Source organism: Ochotona curzoniae, unplaced genomic scaffold, assembly GCF_017591425.1.
Source record: "Ochotona curzoniae isolate NIBS_2020 unplaced genomic scaffold, NIBS_Ocur_1.0 contig_1071, whole genome shotgun sequence".
NCBI lineage: Eukaryota > Metazoa > Chordata > Mammalia > Lagomorpha > Ochotonidae > Ochotona > Ochotona curzoniae.
Window position 1 is genome coordinate 1,158,140 of NW_024464939.1, and position 18,844 is coordinate 1,176,983.

Genomic DNA, 18,844 nt, shown 5'->3' on the forward strand with positions numbered 1-18,844 from the left:
AAACATTTCTCAAGTCAAAGAAATTTTCCTTTAGTTCTTTCATTAAAAAAAAAAAGTTTGAGCCCAGTGGCGTGGCCTAGTGGCTGAAGTTCTTGCCTTGAATGCACCGGGATCCCATATGGGCACCAGTTCTAATCCCGGTAGCTCCACTTCCCATCCAGCTCCCTGCTTGTGGCCTGGGAAAGCAGTCGAGGATGGCCCAAAGCCTTAGGACTCTGCACCAGTGTGGGAGACCCGGAAGAAGCTCCTGGATCCTGGCTTCAGATTGGCATAGCATCGGCTGTTGCACTCACTTGGGGAGTGAATCATTGGACGGAAGATCTTTCTCACTGTCTCTCCTCTCTGTGTATCTGCCTTTCCAATAAAATCAAATCTTAAAAAAAAAATAAGTTTGTGGTAAATTCCACAAGTGTACCAGTGTCCCTAATTTTTTCCCCCAATAGATTTATTTGTCTAAAACCCAATTTCCACTTCGATTTCTGCTCTCCTGGAACCCAAAATGAACAGTGGCAGCATTCAAAGTCACCGTCTTCACCTCCAGGCACGCACAGACGCCTTACCTCGCTCGAGTCCTCTTGCTGATTGATGACCGCCAGCGCGTCCTCGGCCGCCTGCCGCTTGGCCTCGGCCACTGTGCGCTCCATCTTCGCTCGCTCGGTCGTGATCATGTCGTGGGCTTTCCGCTCTGCCTCGGACACAGCTTTCTGTAGTTCGGTCATCGCCTGGCGCTTCACCTCATTGACAGCCTCCTCTGTGTGCCAACCATAGCAGACAGGGCAAGAGAACGTCTCTCAGTTAGCTACAGAGCTGGCATCTCGAGTGGCTTTCGCAGAATTCTGTACAACCAGCAACCCTCACACAAATGACTAGGCCGTCTGGCTGTCTAAAGCAAGCAGCAGACTTTTGAAATCCACGTAGGGCAAGTAAGGGTGAGGATTGTCACACAGCTTACACTTCTGAAGGTACTTTGGAAACTCCTCTGTTAGTGCTTGCACTTTTCTACCTTCAGCCATGACTCTAAAACCATACTAAACAAGCAAAAGGCAGGAACACCCCTGAGAAAACTGGGGAAAACTCACACATACCAAGAAGGTAGTTTTTCACAGTCTAAAATGAATACAAGGTGTCAAAGGGGTAAACTGTTCAGCAGGAAGGAACAGAACACATCAAACATTTCCACAATCTTAAGTGTAAACCACTATTCAGCTGGTTAAAAAAAAAAAAACACACACACAAAAGTGAGAAGGTAATTCAGATCGCAATTAACACGTAGCTCTTAAACAAAACCCTGATGAAGCAGATGGTCCTGTTCGACTTCTAAAATCATTTCCCAAGTAATATGCTTCCAAATCTTTGAAGAGGAAATGGTAGAGATTTTTCAAAATCATCTTCTCATTTCTAGATTCTCAGCTGCAGACCATTTATGGCATCCAATATGCACGATGGCTTTGTGCAACCACCTGTTGCACAGGGCCGGCATAGCTGATCCACACCACGGGCCAACACAAGCCACCCTGACTGCAGAGCTGCACGGGGTCAAGGGAGCTCTTGGTTTTGGGCTGCATTTAGGGGTCAAAGACCCAACTAATGCACAAGGTAAGACTGGCAAGGCAAACAAGTCATTTCCATTTTTAAAAATGAACCGTTCTAATTAACAAGGGAAACCATCCTCCCCTGAATTAGTTTATCTAATTTTCATCTTTATTCAAAGCAAAATGACAAAGATTAATTGAAAATTTAATAAGCAGTAATTATTAACTTGGCAAACCTAGTACCAATTAACACTCTATTAAAAGTAATTATGACATGTTTCATTCAAGTGTTTGCACTTAATTGTTCACCCACTTAAAAAGCACCTTAATTAAATGTTCTGTTTAATTAAAAACATAGATTCCTAATAAAAATGTTTTACTGTAGATTGAGGACGTAGAAGATGTGAGGACTCTGATGATTTCTTACATGTCGATGGTTTATGTCGCACATCCATGGTGTATGTCTTGGGGATCAGCAAGAGCACGCCACCAGGCATGTACTGCCATAGTTTTAGCAGCGCCATCATCTTGGGGACATCATTTCTGAAGAACATATGTCTGCAATGAATGCCTGCTAGCTTTTCTAAACTAAAACATCAGGGAAGTATATAGACTGGAAGTATTGGCTGGACTGGGGTGGGACTCACTGAGTTGGTCTGAGGTAGGCATTTTAAAATCATCTTAAAATCAGACACCTTCACCAGGAGATGAAAGGACGCTTTTCCTGCCCTGTGTTAAACCACGAGGCAGCAGGGAGGGCTGCCCTACTCACTATTCAGCCAGAGTCTAATTCAGTTTGAATATTCAAGGTGAATTAAAATTCTATCTAAGGGGTAATACAGGACAATAATTTTTGCTTATGATCAAAGCTGTAGCTTGACTGATTCTATATGCAAATCAGGCAATTTATATTTAAATTATGCATTCCTATTCTAATCCCACAAGCATATACAGATCAGCACAGAGAATTGGTAGGACATTTGCAAGGTGCTTGAATATTTATTACCAACTGCAAACATTCTCTGATCATTTGAAAAGAAATACAGTGAAGAAAGCATCCAGGAATGATTTGTAAAACTATCTTCACCTTACACTTTTCTAGTTTTACAAAGACCTGCTGTAAAGTGTGAGTGCCTCTGATCCCTCCGCTGTGGTTTCTGAAAATGCCACTTGCAGGACAGGACTGACGTCACCTTCACTATCTGTTGGGTTTCTGATCTTTACAATGTATATGATCATTTTACTATCACATATTATTGGAACAGTGTAAAAAAATGCCCTTAGGGTCTGCAGATGAGATAATCCTGTTGTATCAGCGGTAATGCTCTGGGTTCAGGAGCTGCATGGTGGTGATTTGACAGCATCCTTCTCAAATCATGCATACGCTAAAATATGTATGGCAAAGATATATCATGTGTACAACATGCTCCGAAATAATTAGATATCAATAAAGAAAAGGAAGAAAAAACAGAGAAAAAAGAAAAATGAAGATATTAAGTAACTATGGTAATAGGGAAACAAAATATTGTAATGCAATTCTTGTAGTATTTTTGCTACCTTCCCGAGAGTTTGACAATATTTCAAAATAGAATGTCACAAGAACAATATGATGTGTTTTTTTAGATTCCACATATGCTTTTAGCAACTACAAGTTTCTGTGGAAAAAGGATGTACCTGACTCTACTACCACAACATTTTGTTGAGTTCTACCTCTTTGGTATTTGTCACAGGATTTCAGCTTTATGTATGTATCTTTTGTCACAAAAATATGTAAGAGTTGCATTACAAAAATGTTCTTCACAGGATTATTTCTTGTAAAAAAAAGGTGTCCATGGCCAGTTTCAGAATGTTTGAAAACACACTTTCACACTGAAACCAGGTGAGTACAAATGTCACATTTTGCTCTTGCTGTTTTCCTTACGCTGGGTGCCATAATAATACAAACACCTACACGCCTATTAAGACGGCTAGGAAAATAAGTATTATAATCATTTTGTAAAGATTTCCAGGTGAAACTATCATTGCTACTTTAGGAATTTAGCATATCCCTGAAAAGTTATCATTCATCAATAGAAAACTATTCCCAACTTAATCTAAAGCATTACTACCGACCTAACAGATACGACCTAGCTGGACATGTCTAAGACAAAACCCAAACATCGTCAGGTAAGATCCAACAACCCTCCTTACAGTGTATCTGGACAACGAAAACAACCATTAGTTTTTTCTGCTCTCTGCACTCCCGCACCTGAAGTAAATTCAGAATTAGATTCAAAACCCACAAAAGATAGTTAAAAAAATAATGATGGAATCAATAGACTGTACCATGTCGAGGAGAAAGAAAACAACTGCTAAAGTAGCAAATGCACAGTACAGTTCTGAATCTTCTTCCAATTGCTTACCACTTACAGTAGGACTTCCTTTGTGCATAGCTATTCAGGTTGGCTCTCCAACAAAGGTGGTATATTCAAAACAAACAAACAAAACAATCTGCTCTCACTGAATAGCAGCCAAACAAAGACTTGACCAGATAATAGCACAGAAGGAACTTAAGTTACACGAGATCTCCCTGTCAGTTTTTCTTTAGGAACTCTCAAGAATTTAACTTAAATACACATAAGTAAGAAAAATGTAGAGAAAGACTCCCTCTCCTCAACACGTAATTCCGACCTCTTCCATCCAGCGTGACAAGTCTGTGTGATTCCAACCAGAATAGGGTGCACTGGCAGCTCAAAACTGGGGACAAAATGATCAGAAGGAAGATAAACCGACTCCTTTACAGCCAGGTGACACTCAGCTTTTCTGAGAGTTTGGAATTATTGCATAACAGCTTTCATAAATCTGCTAATGCACTATAGTTCAGAAACACATGTATTTAAATTTTTAAGTTAAATGGATCTACCTGACTTATACCTGACTTACGGTCCCGTAAGAAAGCTTTCTGGTTATGAACCTGAACTATTAAATCTAAATTACACTTAGATTTTGAAAACCGCTCTCTCTAAGAAAAATCAAGAAAAAATACTTGGGCAGGGTACAAATGCTCAGGGATCCAGCCTGTTGCACACACCTACAAGCACAGCTGAATCAAACCAAAAGTCAGACAAATAAATCTTTTGCGGAAAAAATAAAGCAATAAAAAGCCTTCCTTGGACTCTCTGCTGTTGCCAGCCCTATAGCCACTTGATTATGTGCAGAAACAGAATTTCCTGATTTCACAGCTCAAATGTACACAATCTTTTACCAGTTGAATTTACAGCAGCTTGAAGTCGCTGTGCATCCTTCATGTCATTTTTAATTTTTGAAACATACTAATACTTTCTTTAGTTGATTTGTATACGGGTTTATGCCTGACTGGTGTTTTCACCTGTGTCCTGCTAGATTGGAACTCTTTATTCTCAGTAACAAGCCAATGGGTCACTAGGAACTTTAAATTTCCAAAAGGAAGAACAGTATCTCTTCATGGAAGGTAGTATGTATGGAAAATAAAACTAGAAGTTTAGCAAATTTCTCATTCAGTTTAAAAAGTAATATAGCCCCAAGCATTGATTATTAATTAGGCCAGAAGAGTAATTTTCAAAGCTAATGCTAATTTTTAAAAATTCTTTGAATGGCTTACCAAGCAAACTTAGATTGCATGTGACAGTTTTTTTTTTAAGGATGCAGAACAAAGTACTGAACTATGTAACATATTTTCAAAAATGTTTTTCTTTTTCAATGAAAGAAAACTTACACACATACTAAGACCTCCTATGCCACATTTTAGAACAAAATCCTGAAAAGCAGGAGTTGACTCACTGAAAAATGGAGATTGAAAACAGAAACACTGCCAGTCTCTTGATAAGCATGTTGCCAGCAGATGCTAGTAAAATCAAAATCATTTCATGTCTCATCAGGCCTGGTTTAAGAATATTAATCAGATCTTTTTTTTTTCTCCTGGTTCTATTTTGTGGGTCTTTGCTTTGTTTTGGCTGTTGTTGTTAGCAGCGAAGTCCTTTCTTGTCATTCTTCACATCACTGCATTAACAACTGCACACAGCTGCCAGACACTGCACTCGTGTTTTGAAACAATTCTTACCAGCTTTCTTCCAGATCTCCTCTGGCACGTATCCAGATGCAGGCCTGTGAAGGAATTCCCGATGTGCATCTAGGAGGGAGGGGGAAGGGGCGGAGACAGGAACAGTAGCGTGAGCACACGTTTGCCATCGCACAGGGAGCAAGGCAGCAGCACCCGCTTCTCTAGGCTTCTCTACAGAAAGACTGAGCATTCACTCCTTAAAAACACACCAAAATAGCAGGTCAAGCCATCAGAGCCCAAGGAAAACAGAATGCCGGTGGTCTAAAGGCCTTGTAAGCTGAGAGCCAAAGGGACCGTATATATCTCATTAGACAATGCAAGGTTTGGGAACCCAGCTCCCAGGACTCTCTCCCCATGTCTAGGGGTATTGCATTTTGCTAAGGAAAATAAATTGTATTCTAAGGTAGTCTTCCTTTCAAATGTTTATTAGATATTGTTTTCCGCAGAGTTCTAATTTACCAACTTGCAATAAACAGCGAGGCCTCCACAATGGCTAACCAGCTCTCCCATCCGGTTGCTGGTGGCACACCGCTGCCTCCTGCACCTGCTTCTGCTCTATGAAGAAAAGTGTATGAGCACCTCGGTCTCACGAGCTGCCTGGGTTGTCACGTGCCAAGGACATTCCTTGTAGATTAAAGTAAATCTATCTTCCTTTTTTTTCTAGTAAAAAAGGACATTAAAATTTCCCATAAATTAAATTATGAGCTTGATACAGGTGGAAGAATGACAGACTTAGCGTGGACGCACTGTCATTCAATTGATAAAATATAATTAGTACATATTTTCCAGAAGGAAGTTAACATTAACTTTGAATTAAAAACACTCCGCTTCTCAGATTTTAACAGTTTGAGAAAACAATTGAAAATAAAGTAGAAACACTAATTTTCAAAATGACAGGTTCCTGGAAATTATAAGAAACATTTTACGTTTTTAGATGTGCTACACTATTTAAACTTCCACCTGTGAAGGTGCATTTCACAAAGCCATACCAATTCAAATCCCACTTTTTCTGCCTCAATGCGGCGGCCTGCTAAAGTGCCTGGCGAGGCAGCAGCAGACAGACTGAGACCTGGCCTGCCAGCCACGTGGGAGACCTGAGTGGAGGCCCTAGCGCCTGCTCTCATCCTGGCCCAGACTGAGCTAGTGCAGATATTCAGCAAGTGAACCAGGAGACGTATAATCCCTCCCTCTCCCAGCCCTACTTCTCACCCTCTCTGTTGTTCCACACTTCCAAAAAAAGTCTTTGAAAAACACAATAAAATATGTACTGCAATTCTCCCATATTGGACAAAAGTCTTAGTATTTATAAGCTTTTTAAAAAAAGCTATTTTATCCATTATGAAACATAATAATTATTTAATCCATGATAGAGTGAAATTGAAATTTTCTCTACATAAAGAACTATCGAACAATACACTGGTTTTAATAATTCTTTATCTAATGATACATTGAAGATTGAAGAAACTCGGCCCGGTCTATTTTGTAAGACTACAGAATGCCAAGGTTGAAGAAGCTAGAATAAATTTAGTTTTAATGAAATCATTACTTGAATGCTTTGAATCTCGGCAGCATATAGGATTATCAACTGATCAGAACACTAGCTATCACCACCTATGTGCAGTTAGCAAACGCTTATGCAAAATTTTGGTGAAGGATATAGAAAAATTCTCGGTACTATCTTAGCAATATGTCTTTAATCTAAAAGTGCTGAAAACATAAAAGGTTGCTTGAACAGTTTATGTCACACTCTTTTCCTTACGTAATACTCTAAGGGACTGGAGACATCTGTGCATTCTCTTCTGCATGATCATTCCTATCAAATAAATTTAAAAAGCAAAAGGCTTCCACAAAGTCATTTTTTAATTCTTAAAGAAGGTGAGATAAAATGGCGTGGTGCACATAACATCTATTTTTTTATAGGTTTATTTACTTTTATTGAAAAGCAGATATACAGAGAGAAGGAGATGCAGAAAGATCTTCTCTTGATTTTAACCAAAAGGCTGAGAACCAATAAAGACCTTCCATCCACTGGTTCACTCCGCAAGTGGCTACAACACCTGGCCAGAGCTAACCCAAGAGCCGGAACTTCCTCCAGGTCTCACCCCTGCGTAGCAGGATCCCTCTACTGGGTCACCCTCTACTGCTTTCCCAGGCCACAAGCAGGAAGTTGGATGGGAAGTGAAGTAGTCAGTACTTGAACTGGTGCTCATCTAGGATCCTGGTGGATCCACAGCAAGGACTTTAGCCACTAGGCGATTGTGTCAGGCTAATTGTGATACTGCTAATTAGATTCTTCATGATCACTTTCCATGCTGCTCTATTGGCAGAATAAAGAAAATGCACTCAAGTTCACCTTTAGCATGTGCTACAGTGAAACAGATCTGCTTCTGAGCACTTTCAAAGACTGAGATTTAAGAAGACTTGGATTTAAACATAATTTATTGCACAGGAACAAATCTGTAAACTCTCTAAGATGGAAAACCATGCTTTCTTCAATGCAGAATTTATTTTTCAAATATTAGTTTAAGAGATCAACAGTTTTACAAAACAAGCAAATTTTTTTTTCATAAACGGCCAATCATTATTATGAGGAACCAAGAAAGCTGGCGTAAACCACCAAAGCATAGGCAATAATGACACTAATCAGCCCCACATTACACAGGCAGATAGATGCAGTTCTAGAGCCGAGCGGAGCTGGATCGTGGCTTTGCCAAGTGCACATGATGTCAGGCAGGCCAGCTTCTCTGTCTGTTAAGCAATCCATAAGGGAGGACAGCACTCCAACTGGGGATCGCCCAGGACTGAAGCAGCTCCCATCTATTGCATGTGTAGCATGGCACATCTTAAACTCTCTGGACATTATTATAATTACTCTGATTATTCTTATCCTGATTGTTATATCTATTGTCAGAAAAGAATGGAGATGCATATTCCATGTGTTTTTTTTTTCTTATACATAACTAAAGCGAAAGAAATAACTATTTCAAACTTTTCTATCTCTTAACAGTACTTCATTCTAAGTAGCACACAACTATTGAAACAGTTTGTATATGTACTGAGCAATTTAACTCACAGAGAACATGTCACAGGGATAAAAACTAATTTCATCGCGATCTTTACTGCTGTGTTCCTTCATATTAAAGGCCTCAAGTTCACTAGTTGAATACTTATACAGATCTAAAGATACAGATTTATTTATTTAGCACACAGGGCTCCGTAAATCTCCCAGTTTCCATGCTCTGTTCAGTAACTTAAGGATTATTTATGCCACACTACAGGGTTTTGTAATGTCATCTAGGAAACATCTCGCTAAGTTCCTCAATGCCACTATGTCCTCATCATCTAGACTGAAGCTCCATCTGCTACGGAAACCTGTTGGCAATACCAAAGGCAATTAGCAGAAACAGTTTAATAACCCAACTCTATTTTCTAAAATATTTTCCTAGACTGTCAGAATTTAAAGTCAACTAATTACAGAGACATATCTTATAATATCTTCTTCAGATCCAAGTTCCTAAGTGACAGGATGCCAAACATCCTGTGCGTCAAAAGAAATACTACTGATGAGTGGTAGACGTATTCCTCAGGAATCTATTCAACGTCCAGACAAATGCCAGTGCGATGGCCACAGCAACCAAACGAGCTATACATTTAATATCTCTCCTTATAATTGAGCAGAAGCACTCTTCTGCACGATTGACTTTAAAAACCAAAAGAAGAAACTGTGAAGCAGATCAATATTAGAACACAGGCCAATTCCTTTCTTTGGACTTTATTACTTTAGAACATTAATCTGGATAAATCTATGTAAAATAACTTAAGATCCTAAGGCACAGAGTCTAAAGAAGCTGATATTTAACCAATAACTCAAAATAATTCCAAAATATATGTTGGCATGAAAATGTAATTGTAAAATGCAGTGGAAGAGATCAAACAGAAGAACCCATAGGACATATGACTGAAAGAAGCTCCAGGCGTCTGGCTTCAGATTGGCTCAGCTCTGCCCACTGCAGCCAACTGGGGAGTGAACCAGTGGATAGAAGATCGTTCTCTCTGCCTTTTCTTCTCTCCATAAATCTTTAGCCTTTCCAATAAAAAACAGATAAATCTTTTAACAAATTACATTAGTGATGTTGTTTCACTGATCCTTCACGTTGGCTCAGTACCGCAGATATATTTCAAAAGGGAAAATGGGATGAAATTTGTCAAGTACAACACCTTGGTCCTGGGTGTTACATTTCTCTCTCTGCAGCCCCCCAAATACAAAGATGTTGTATAATGGTTTCACTGTTTCTATGAGAGCAATGTCACCATGGCAATGTTTTGAACCAATGATAGTATCTATAATATATTCTGAAGCTCTCATTTGATACTAGTGCCTTAAGAATTCAGAGAATAGGGCAAAAGAAATAATAAGAATTCACATGACGTAGCCTCAGGATACAGACATCTAGATGTATTTATAGATACAGAACTATCTATAGCTTTATCTGTGCACAGGCACACCTCATTCAATATTTTCCAGCAGCAAAGAGATTTATGAACCAATAAACACTAATCTCTTTACTGCCCACTCAATCTGAAAACCGAGAAGACTCAGAAAGCACTGAATGTAAATGAGTGTGACTGACGATTAAACATAGTTTTCAGACCTAGTACAGCAGCTTAGTGACTAAATTCCTAGCCTTGCATCTGCCAGGACCTCATATGAGTGAGTGCCAGTTCATGTTCTAGCTGCTCCACTTCACTTCCAGCTCCCTGCTTGTGACCTGAGAAAGCAGAAGAAAGCCCAAAGCCTGGAGACCCTGTACCAAAAAAGAAGACCCAGACCCAGAAAAAGCTCTTGGTTCCTGGCTTCAGGAATATATATATATGCTATATATGTATTATATATATTATATATATATATATAATATACACACAAATATACATATATATGTATGTATACATGTATATTTGTGTGTATGTATATTAAATATGTATATATAACATGTATTATAATATAATATATATGTATATATAGCATAGATCTAGAAATTGAAACACAAAGACTTTTAAGAATCCACTAGCAAGGTTATGCGGTGCAAACCCATTGGATGCTAAAATTTGCACATTTTGTAGTTCTTTATGGGTTTTTTCCTAAACCTGTGACAGTTTCTTAATAGGAAATCTAGAGTTCAGTGTCCATAAAGAATAAGGCTATTCTGAACCAAAACAAAGCAATAAATACTGATAGCCTTGAAACAAGGTAACCTACAAAAAGTTAAATCCAAACCATCTGTTTTGCCAAAAACAAACAAAAAAATTTTTTCTTAAACATCAATAAAAGTAGTATAACTTGAGCACTCTAAAGAAGACATCTTAGCACCCATTTCATCCTTTGGATCATACATCAGGAAAACTGGAGCTATATTCCTGGGGAACGTGATGTTTCTGAGCACCAGCAGAGTATATGTGCCATGCCTTCACTTTAGAAAAGTATCTATTCTGTGCAGGAAAGACAGAATACTCCCATGCCCATCTTTTCCTAGAACCACGCAGGGGAATGAATGAGGCATCCTTCCTTTGCCACATTGTCCACCAAGACACCAACACGTGGTATACACTCAGTAAGTCCTGACACAAAGTGAACGTATTTTCTTAAGCAAGTCACACTGGACCGTTTTTACTCACAAAGTTCTATTTAATTTAAGGCTCTCAATTTTTGCCCCTATTAGATGATTACACATATCCTTTTTGTTTGTCCTAAGCAAATCTAGCATGTTTTTTTCTGTTCACAACAATAAAAAAAAAAAGTTTATTCTTCTCTACTCTAAATAGCTTTTAGACCAATATTGTGGTTCAAATAAAACTTAATTGTTTTACTGCTTGCTCTCATGCAACCTGACAAACACACTTTTGCTTTTGAAATACAGTTTAGAATAATGCCTGTTGGGAAGATTAAGTGGCTTAGAATCTTCCATTATATAATTATTATGATAATAGGCATTCGGCATTCAAACATTAGCAGACATCTACAATTGCAAGTGCAAAGAAAATTACATTGGCCAGGAATAATTTTTAATAAAAATGATATTGTGATCAATAGCCAGACAGCATACTTCAAGTTTTCAATTTTTGATGATCAGCTATTGCGCCAAATAAGCCAAAGTCAGCAGCTTAATCTGGACCTGTTTAATCAGTGCTGTTTTACAGCTTAGCTTGCTGACAGGCACTAAATATATACGGAAAAGGAGAGAACAGGCATCCAGAGAGATCCATCTCCATTAACATTACTAAAGCCGCATGCACACCTAGTGGTCAGCAATGTGCACAATGCCACAGTGTACACTGTGTACATTTTGTAGACAACAAATGGCAGGGCACTCAAAAATTCTGTCAAATTGAACATTTCTTTTTGATATATCTGAGATGACTTTATTCATAACCCCCAAAATTCCCAGATTCAAATACTAACTATAGCTACACAAGAACACTCAAGATTGAAGACAGCTGGGCTAATAATCTTGTTACATTAACAAAACCATGATTAGGCAATGTAGGTAAAATCAGATTGTAGGGCTATGTATTTATCATTAACCTTCATGTAGCAAAAAGCAAACTATACAGCTTTTGGTTTCTCTTCCTAGAGGGGTTGTAAAGAATAGTTTTCCAGTTTTTCTTTTCAATATAATCTTCAGCTGCAAAACAAGACTGCCTTGGAGACTACGTGTTGTATTACAATGAGCCATCATATATCCCAACCTCGTGCTGATACGCCCTAGGGTGCTGTGGGGATGTTCTTGAGAGACCTTGTTAGATGTGCAGAAGGCCCTTGCCCACACGCTGGGGCTGTTTCTGCAGGGGCAAGGCAGGATGCAGACAACTACACTATGAAATAGCAAAGACAGGGGTTATCATATCAATTTATGGATGCCCATGACATTCTGACTCAGTTTTGACACTCTGCTGCGCCTGTTCCCCTGAGAAGTGAGTTTGCATTTGGTAACCATCTCTGTCCACGATCATCTTCCCTTTTCGTAAAAGCCCATCCAGATATATTTAAGGCTATCTAGAGTATGCATTGTCTTATAATTTCCCAGCTATCCACTAGTCTTGAACACTCAGGTTTAAATCAAGTCAGCACTGATAACAGAATTTCTGTTTAAGATGCTCAACTGAAGTTGAAGTGGTACCTAATGCGACTGGGTCCGGGTTGACGGGACTCTGCTGCCTGGAGTGGCTGCTGCTACTGCTGCCGCCCTTTTTCAAGTCCTCTGCGTCGCTGTACCGCCGGATCCAGTAATTCAATTCCTCGCGGTCTGCTTCCTGACATCGCCTTAGTACGGTGAGAGATCGCCTTGTTTTTTCTACCATGTCCATTATGCAGTTTAACAGCTACATGAGGAGGGGTGAAGGCAAGAAGACAGAAATCATCACAAATTCCAGACTTTAGTGGGTAGTGAAACAGTCAATTTTAGGACAATGAGCAATGAAGGATGGGATCTCTATTTCAAAGGTTTTAGTCTAAAGCATTCAGTGGCTGGATTTGAACTTCAGACTCAATAGAGGAGCAAACCGAACTGAAATGAAAAGGAATCAGAGGTGTGATTGTAAGCCAAGGCTGACAGTGCAGCCAGTAAATCAGCTCTCTAAACACTAATCCTATGGCTCTGTAAACTAAATGACCCTTTTGCACTAAAACAGTAATCAACAGATCTGGCCTGGAGAACTTTACAAGATCTCAAGTTCTGTAGCTTTCAAATCAATTGAGAAATACATTTCTATATTCTTTGTCAAATATTTTCCACTCATGTTTTTTTCATAGAGAGCAGACACAAATTATCTTTCAACCACAGCAGGCTTTTTTTTTTTAAAACCATATACCCTCACATTACATATTTGCAAACTATTTCTCAACCCAAATGAGAACTGACATCTTACATGGTCAAGATGTTTCCACTCTTCTGCCCATTCTCTGTCTGTTAGTCTGTGATCAATCATTTCTTCTTGACGTGTGCCATGCAACCCTACAAAGAAAAGTTTAAACTGTGCTAACATATTCCGGACACAACCTATGTGAGCACAGATACACAGCAAGGACCATGTCAGCAAACTCCAAAATACATTTGATTTTGAATGGAGACTGGAATCATACTTATATTCAGAATTACTCGATGAACAAAATGTTAGAAGAAATTTCTGAGAATATCAAATCAGAGAACCAAGTGATACCAAGTCCAGGATTCATAGAATACTCCCCAAATAACAATAAATCCTGAACTCTTTGTAATACAGTGGGGAGAGCTATCAAAAAGGTGGCTGATTGCATTAAACATACATCATTTCAGATGAACAGCAATATGCTTTTCCAAATATGTAAGGTAGTAACTTATCCACATTTCAGCAGTTACAAATGAGTGTACTCCCAATACATAAACCCAAAGGATCCAATTAGATCCATGAAGGCAGAACTTGGAAAATACGAAAAGCTGCACTCATTCAATTTTCTACAGGAAAAAATTAAAAGAATACTATCCACATTGTGAGAAAAATTATCACACTAGATACACTTTGATAAAAATACATCCAAGCCAAGGAGCTGCAAATCCTAATCTGAACTCCACGAGTATCAATTGTCCTTAGCATCATAATTTTACTATTATGCAAAGTACCAAATGTTTCCCAGGTGAACATGCATATTAATAAACATGAGCAAAGATGCTCATCAAAACAAGAGTAAAGGTATCTCCTATAGGGCGGGCAGCTCTGGTTAGAGATGGCTGCGTCTCCAATAAATTCACTGTGGCTGAAAAATCTCATCTCCTACACTGGAAAGCCACTGATGCTGTCATTGTAGATGATGCATCCATACCACTATCTTTGTTTGCCACGTCTCCCACTATGAAGGGCACTGGAAGCCCCTTACCACAGCAACTAAACACAAGATCCTGCACTCCACACTTGGTGAAATCAGAGTGGATGGAAATTCCTTCTGTTAGATAATGTAGAGAAATTAAGATATGAGTCCCATGGTTCTTCCCAGCCAACTGTGGCCTACAACTTTCTTCATAATAGTCAACTGTGAATAACCTTACGACATTTTTTCCACAGACTAGAAAAAAAAACACCTAACATAAAACACTGCATCATTCCTGTCCCTTTAGAATATACTCTGAGATGCATTTTTAAAATTAAAATTATCAATGCCACCTATTGGTTAAAAAGTAAAATTGCAAATATGTTTTACTAATTTACATAAAAGAAAAGACACAGGGGGGAAGTAATATTTAGCTATTGCTCTGTTTGTTATGATTGCTTCAAGTTGAAATGTTTGCAAATATGTGATTTTTTGTTGACTTACTGGTTGCCTGCGTTTTAGGAAAAAGGCATTGCTGTTAAAATTAGTCGGTACAGAAAACAACTGGGAAGTGATAAGGATATTAATACGATCGTGACTTTTACGATAGAGGCATCTGCCTGCTTGCTTTTAAGGATCAAGAACTCCAAAGGTTTCAAGTTTGGAAATTTGGGTGGACTAAATGATATAAGCTTTAAGAACAGCAAAATAAGTCACCAGAGGTCTGTGGCTAACAGGAATCTAGCACTGCTGGAACGGAGCTAACCTTTGTCTTTAAAAAAAAAAAAGTAATTTAATTTCATTAGAAACAGGTTTGAGCCCAAGCACTTGGTGAGGAAGAAAGCATTCATTTGCTGCTTGTGAATTCTGAAAGCCATGCTTTATGCAATCAAATATTTAAAAAGAAAAAGTAAATTGAAATTTCATATTTGTTATTAGTACTGAGGAATTTCTGAATTTCAGGCACTTAAGTATTCGGTATAACACCATTTTTCAATATCCATAATATCAAGAATATACAAGTATGCAGGGTAAATAAGCCATTATCCTTAAAGAATACAATTTCCGGTTTTTACAAACTTGGTAATAATGTTGGGTGCTAAGTGGTTTCTAAGTTAACTAACTATGCTAAAATCTAAGCTTACTTATAAACTAATGCTAATTTTTATTTCATTACAATTCTAGTAATAATATGCCCTTCTATGCAATAAGCATTAGGAAATAATACCAAATTAAAAGTGTAATTTTATAGCAATTTTTATATTCTCAAAATGGCAGCCTGATGTACCACCATCATTTGCAACTCATACGTCAAGATTTTATTTTACATTAGCATGCACTAAATTCTGCCAGACTTTAGGGATGGTTAAATAGCTGCATATATTTATAGAGATTAGCACTATTAGTTTTATAAGCTAATATAATTAAAAGGTAAGAAACATGGCTGAAGAAAATCACATAAAACCAATGGCTGGAGATATAATTCATAAAGGGACATTTTGCACTGCTAGATGAGAACATAATCATTGCACATAAGCATAATTACTTCTTTGCTGATTACCTTATAGTGCACTGAAACTAATATTTCTTAAAACAGCACTTGCTAACACCCACAAAGTTGGATCGCTTGAACTAGTTTTACAGTGACCCACTGATTTCATCCCTATTTTTAAATGAGCAATAACACTTTTTAAACCATAATTTATAAACACATTATGAAAATTTACGTAGAAAGGGCTGTTATCACATACGATTCTGGGGCAAAAACAGCAGTTCACATTGAGGAGGACTGCAAAACCTTTCTGGAAAGCTCTTTAGCAATGGTGCCTGCGAGAACACTAAACACACTGGCTATTAAGAAGCACCAACTATATTCTTCACCATTTGTCTGACGCCACATATACATGTGGAAACTTCTGAGGAATACAGGAAAAATTACTAATTTATCATCTCAGAAGGAAAGGTTCAGGTCAGATCTGACCTTCCCCAGCTGTTTTCTAAACATTTGAAGAGCTATGGATGGAATGGGTTCTATTTGCTAGTAAGCTGGTTGGAAATCCAACGTAAACGTCTGCATATCAGTCTATCTCTGTGTCTTAATCAAACAACAAAAAAAAAGCAAAAAAAAAAAAAATTAAACAACAAAACATCCTGTTACTACTACTGCATCAGTAGAATACTACCAGCTGAGCTTTGCATGCCCAGCTCTTTCTATCATCCTACCCACCAAAGTGTCTGGCTCAGAGAAAGTCCGAGCAACAAGTTAAGAGGCCAAGGGACGTGTTCTTGGTGGGTAGTAGGGGACAAAGGAGATGGAAAAAGCTGTTGTTCTCAGTCAGACCCAACAGAAATTAAGTAGGAATAGATGGTACCGTTTGAGTCGCATCACCTCAACCCCTGATTCTGGGGCAAAACACACCTGGTTCATCTTTCCGCTCACAGGTCTAAACAGACACTGTTCTTTGCAAGGTGGTGGGTTCAATAGAAGGCTTTGGTTTCAACAGTTTTACGGAAGGAGGGAAGGAACGTGGCGCAATAGAAAATGTATCTTCTCCACGTTCCTCCACCCTCAGTATTCTATCTTTGACACCACATTGTCAGGACTAACAATCTCTAGTATTTTCAAGCTTACAGAACCAAATCAGTCCTCCAGAAACATCTGTTAAGTTAAGCTACCCAGATGACTCTTTTTGGAGGTAGGAAACATGATGAAAATGGGAGGAAAAAAAAAGTGAACTTTAGGTCTGTCTGAAATAGCAGAAATATCAAGAAGAGAAGGCCAAATTACACACACACATGCACACGCCCGCACACACACACACACACTTACTTGCATCAAAATAGACTAATATGAGCACTTGCTCAAGTTAAAAATAATTCAAGCCAAAAATTCATTTGTCATTTGTTACCACAGTTGAGAACGACTAGGACAAAACACTGAATTATTGAAGAGCATAGCAATGCAATGATAACCAACGGGGAAAAAAAGAGAATTTTTTTTACCCCTGTTAGAGTTCAAGCCCCAAGTTCACCAGACAATAACATCATTCTTCCAACATCCAGTCTCAATAGAAGGGAACAGACCCTTCCGTCTTACCCATAGGTCTGTTTCTGTCCCTGAGGTCCCTGTGGCTGGGGTGTCGATAGGAGTCCCTGTAGTGGTGGGCGATGGCCATATCATCCAAACGGTAATGCTGAGGTGGAGGTGGAGTGGGGTGAGGCAGGCCATTTGGCTGGTAGGACAAGCCATTATTTGGACTGTACCGCTGGCCTGGGCTAATAGTGCATGGCCGCTTGCTCGGATGCTCTGAGTGCAAAGGCTCTCTGTCAAAGCCATTTTCTTTGGTTCTGAAGGGAGGAAGAAAAAAGTTTATTTCATAAAGAGCTCAGAAAGCATTGTAGTTCACTCTTTGAGTTTGCAACATAAACAGTTTTAGCCAAAAATGTTTTCAACTCAGTTTCCCAGAAAAGCTATGGGAATTCGCTGAACCCGATGCTGAGGCCCAGGGACCCTCATGACTGCAGAGGGAAACGTTACGCTGCTCATCACTTTGGCGCAACATCATTGCAGTCGAAGATCATACGATGAAGTCACTGATAAGAGACCGAGTCTCTTCATTCACAAGAGAGTGATTGATTTTTAACCAGTTACACTGCAGATGACCAGATGGGAAGTTTCACCACAGGAAAATATTATGACTTTCTGGTTACTACTTAAAAAACACCTGTTCTACCTTACACCTGACTTTCTCAAAGTGTCTAAGAGTTGCTGTCCAGTGTAACAGCCATGTGTGATTATTTGAATGAAAATTTAGGTTAACTTAAATTACATAGGTAATGCTTATAAATTCAACTCTTCGGCAGCAGAAGCCACACTTCAAGTCTTAAAGAGTGACTACGCCTGGTTGCTATAGTACTAGACTGTCAGACACACAGAACATCTCCATTAAAAGTTCTGTTCCAAAAGCAATGAATAGATGAGGCATATACTTCACACAATGTCTGGAAACCTCAAAATAACTTCAATTACAAAATCATCCATTAGCAATTACACAGGGGTAACTAGGACTAGTAAGAAAAGCTACAGTTCCTTTCTCCCCACACCCACTTCCCATTTTTTTGTTGTTCTTGTTGTTACTTTTTAAGATCTGCTTATTTTTATTGGTAACACAGATTTACAGAGAGGAGGAGAGACAGACAGGAAGATCTTCCATTCACTGATTTACTCCCCAAGTGTAGTGGCTGCACCATCCAAAGCTGAGCCAATCCAAAGCCAGGAGCCAGGAGTTTCTTCCGGGTCTCCCACATGGGTGCAGGGTCCCAAGGCTCTGGGCCATCCTCAACTGCTTTCCCAAGCCACAAGAAGGGAGCTGGATGGGAAGTGGAGCAGCCGGG

At 38.9% G+C, this 18,844-nt stretch overlaps 1 protein-coding gene across 1 annotated transcript in view; it reads right to left on the reverse strand.

Annotated features, from left to right (window-relative positions):
* RUNX1T1 (RUNX1 partner transcriptional co-repressor 1) overlaps nucleotides 1-18,844 on the reverse strand; it is a 134,456-nt gene that overhangs the window by 15,810 nt on the left and 99,802 nt on the right. Inside the window, 5 exon segments of the mRNA XM_040993306.1 lie at nucleotides 561-751; nucleotides 5,611-5,679; nucleotides 12,786-12,987; nucleotides 13,534-13,619; nucleotides 17,547-17,797. Coding sequence (XP_040849240.1) covers nucleotides 561-751; nucleotides 5,611-5,679; nucleotides 12,786-12,987; nucleotides 13,534-13,619; nucleotides 17,547-17,797 — 799 coding nt within the window.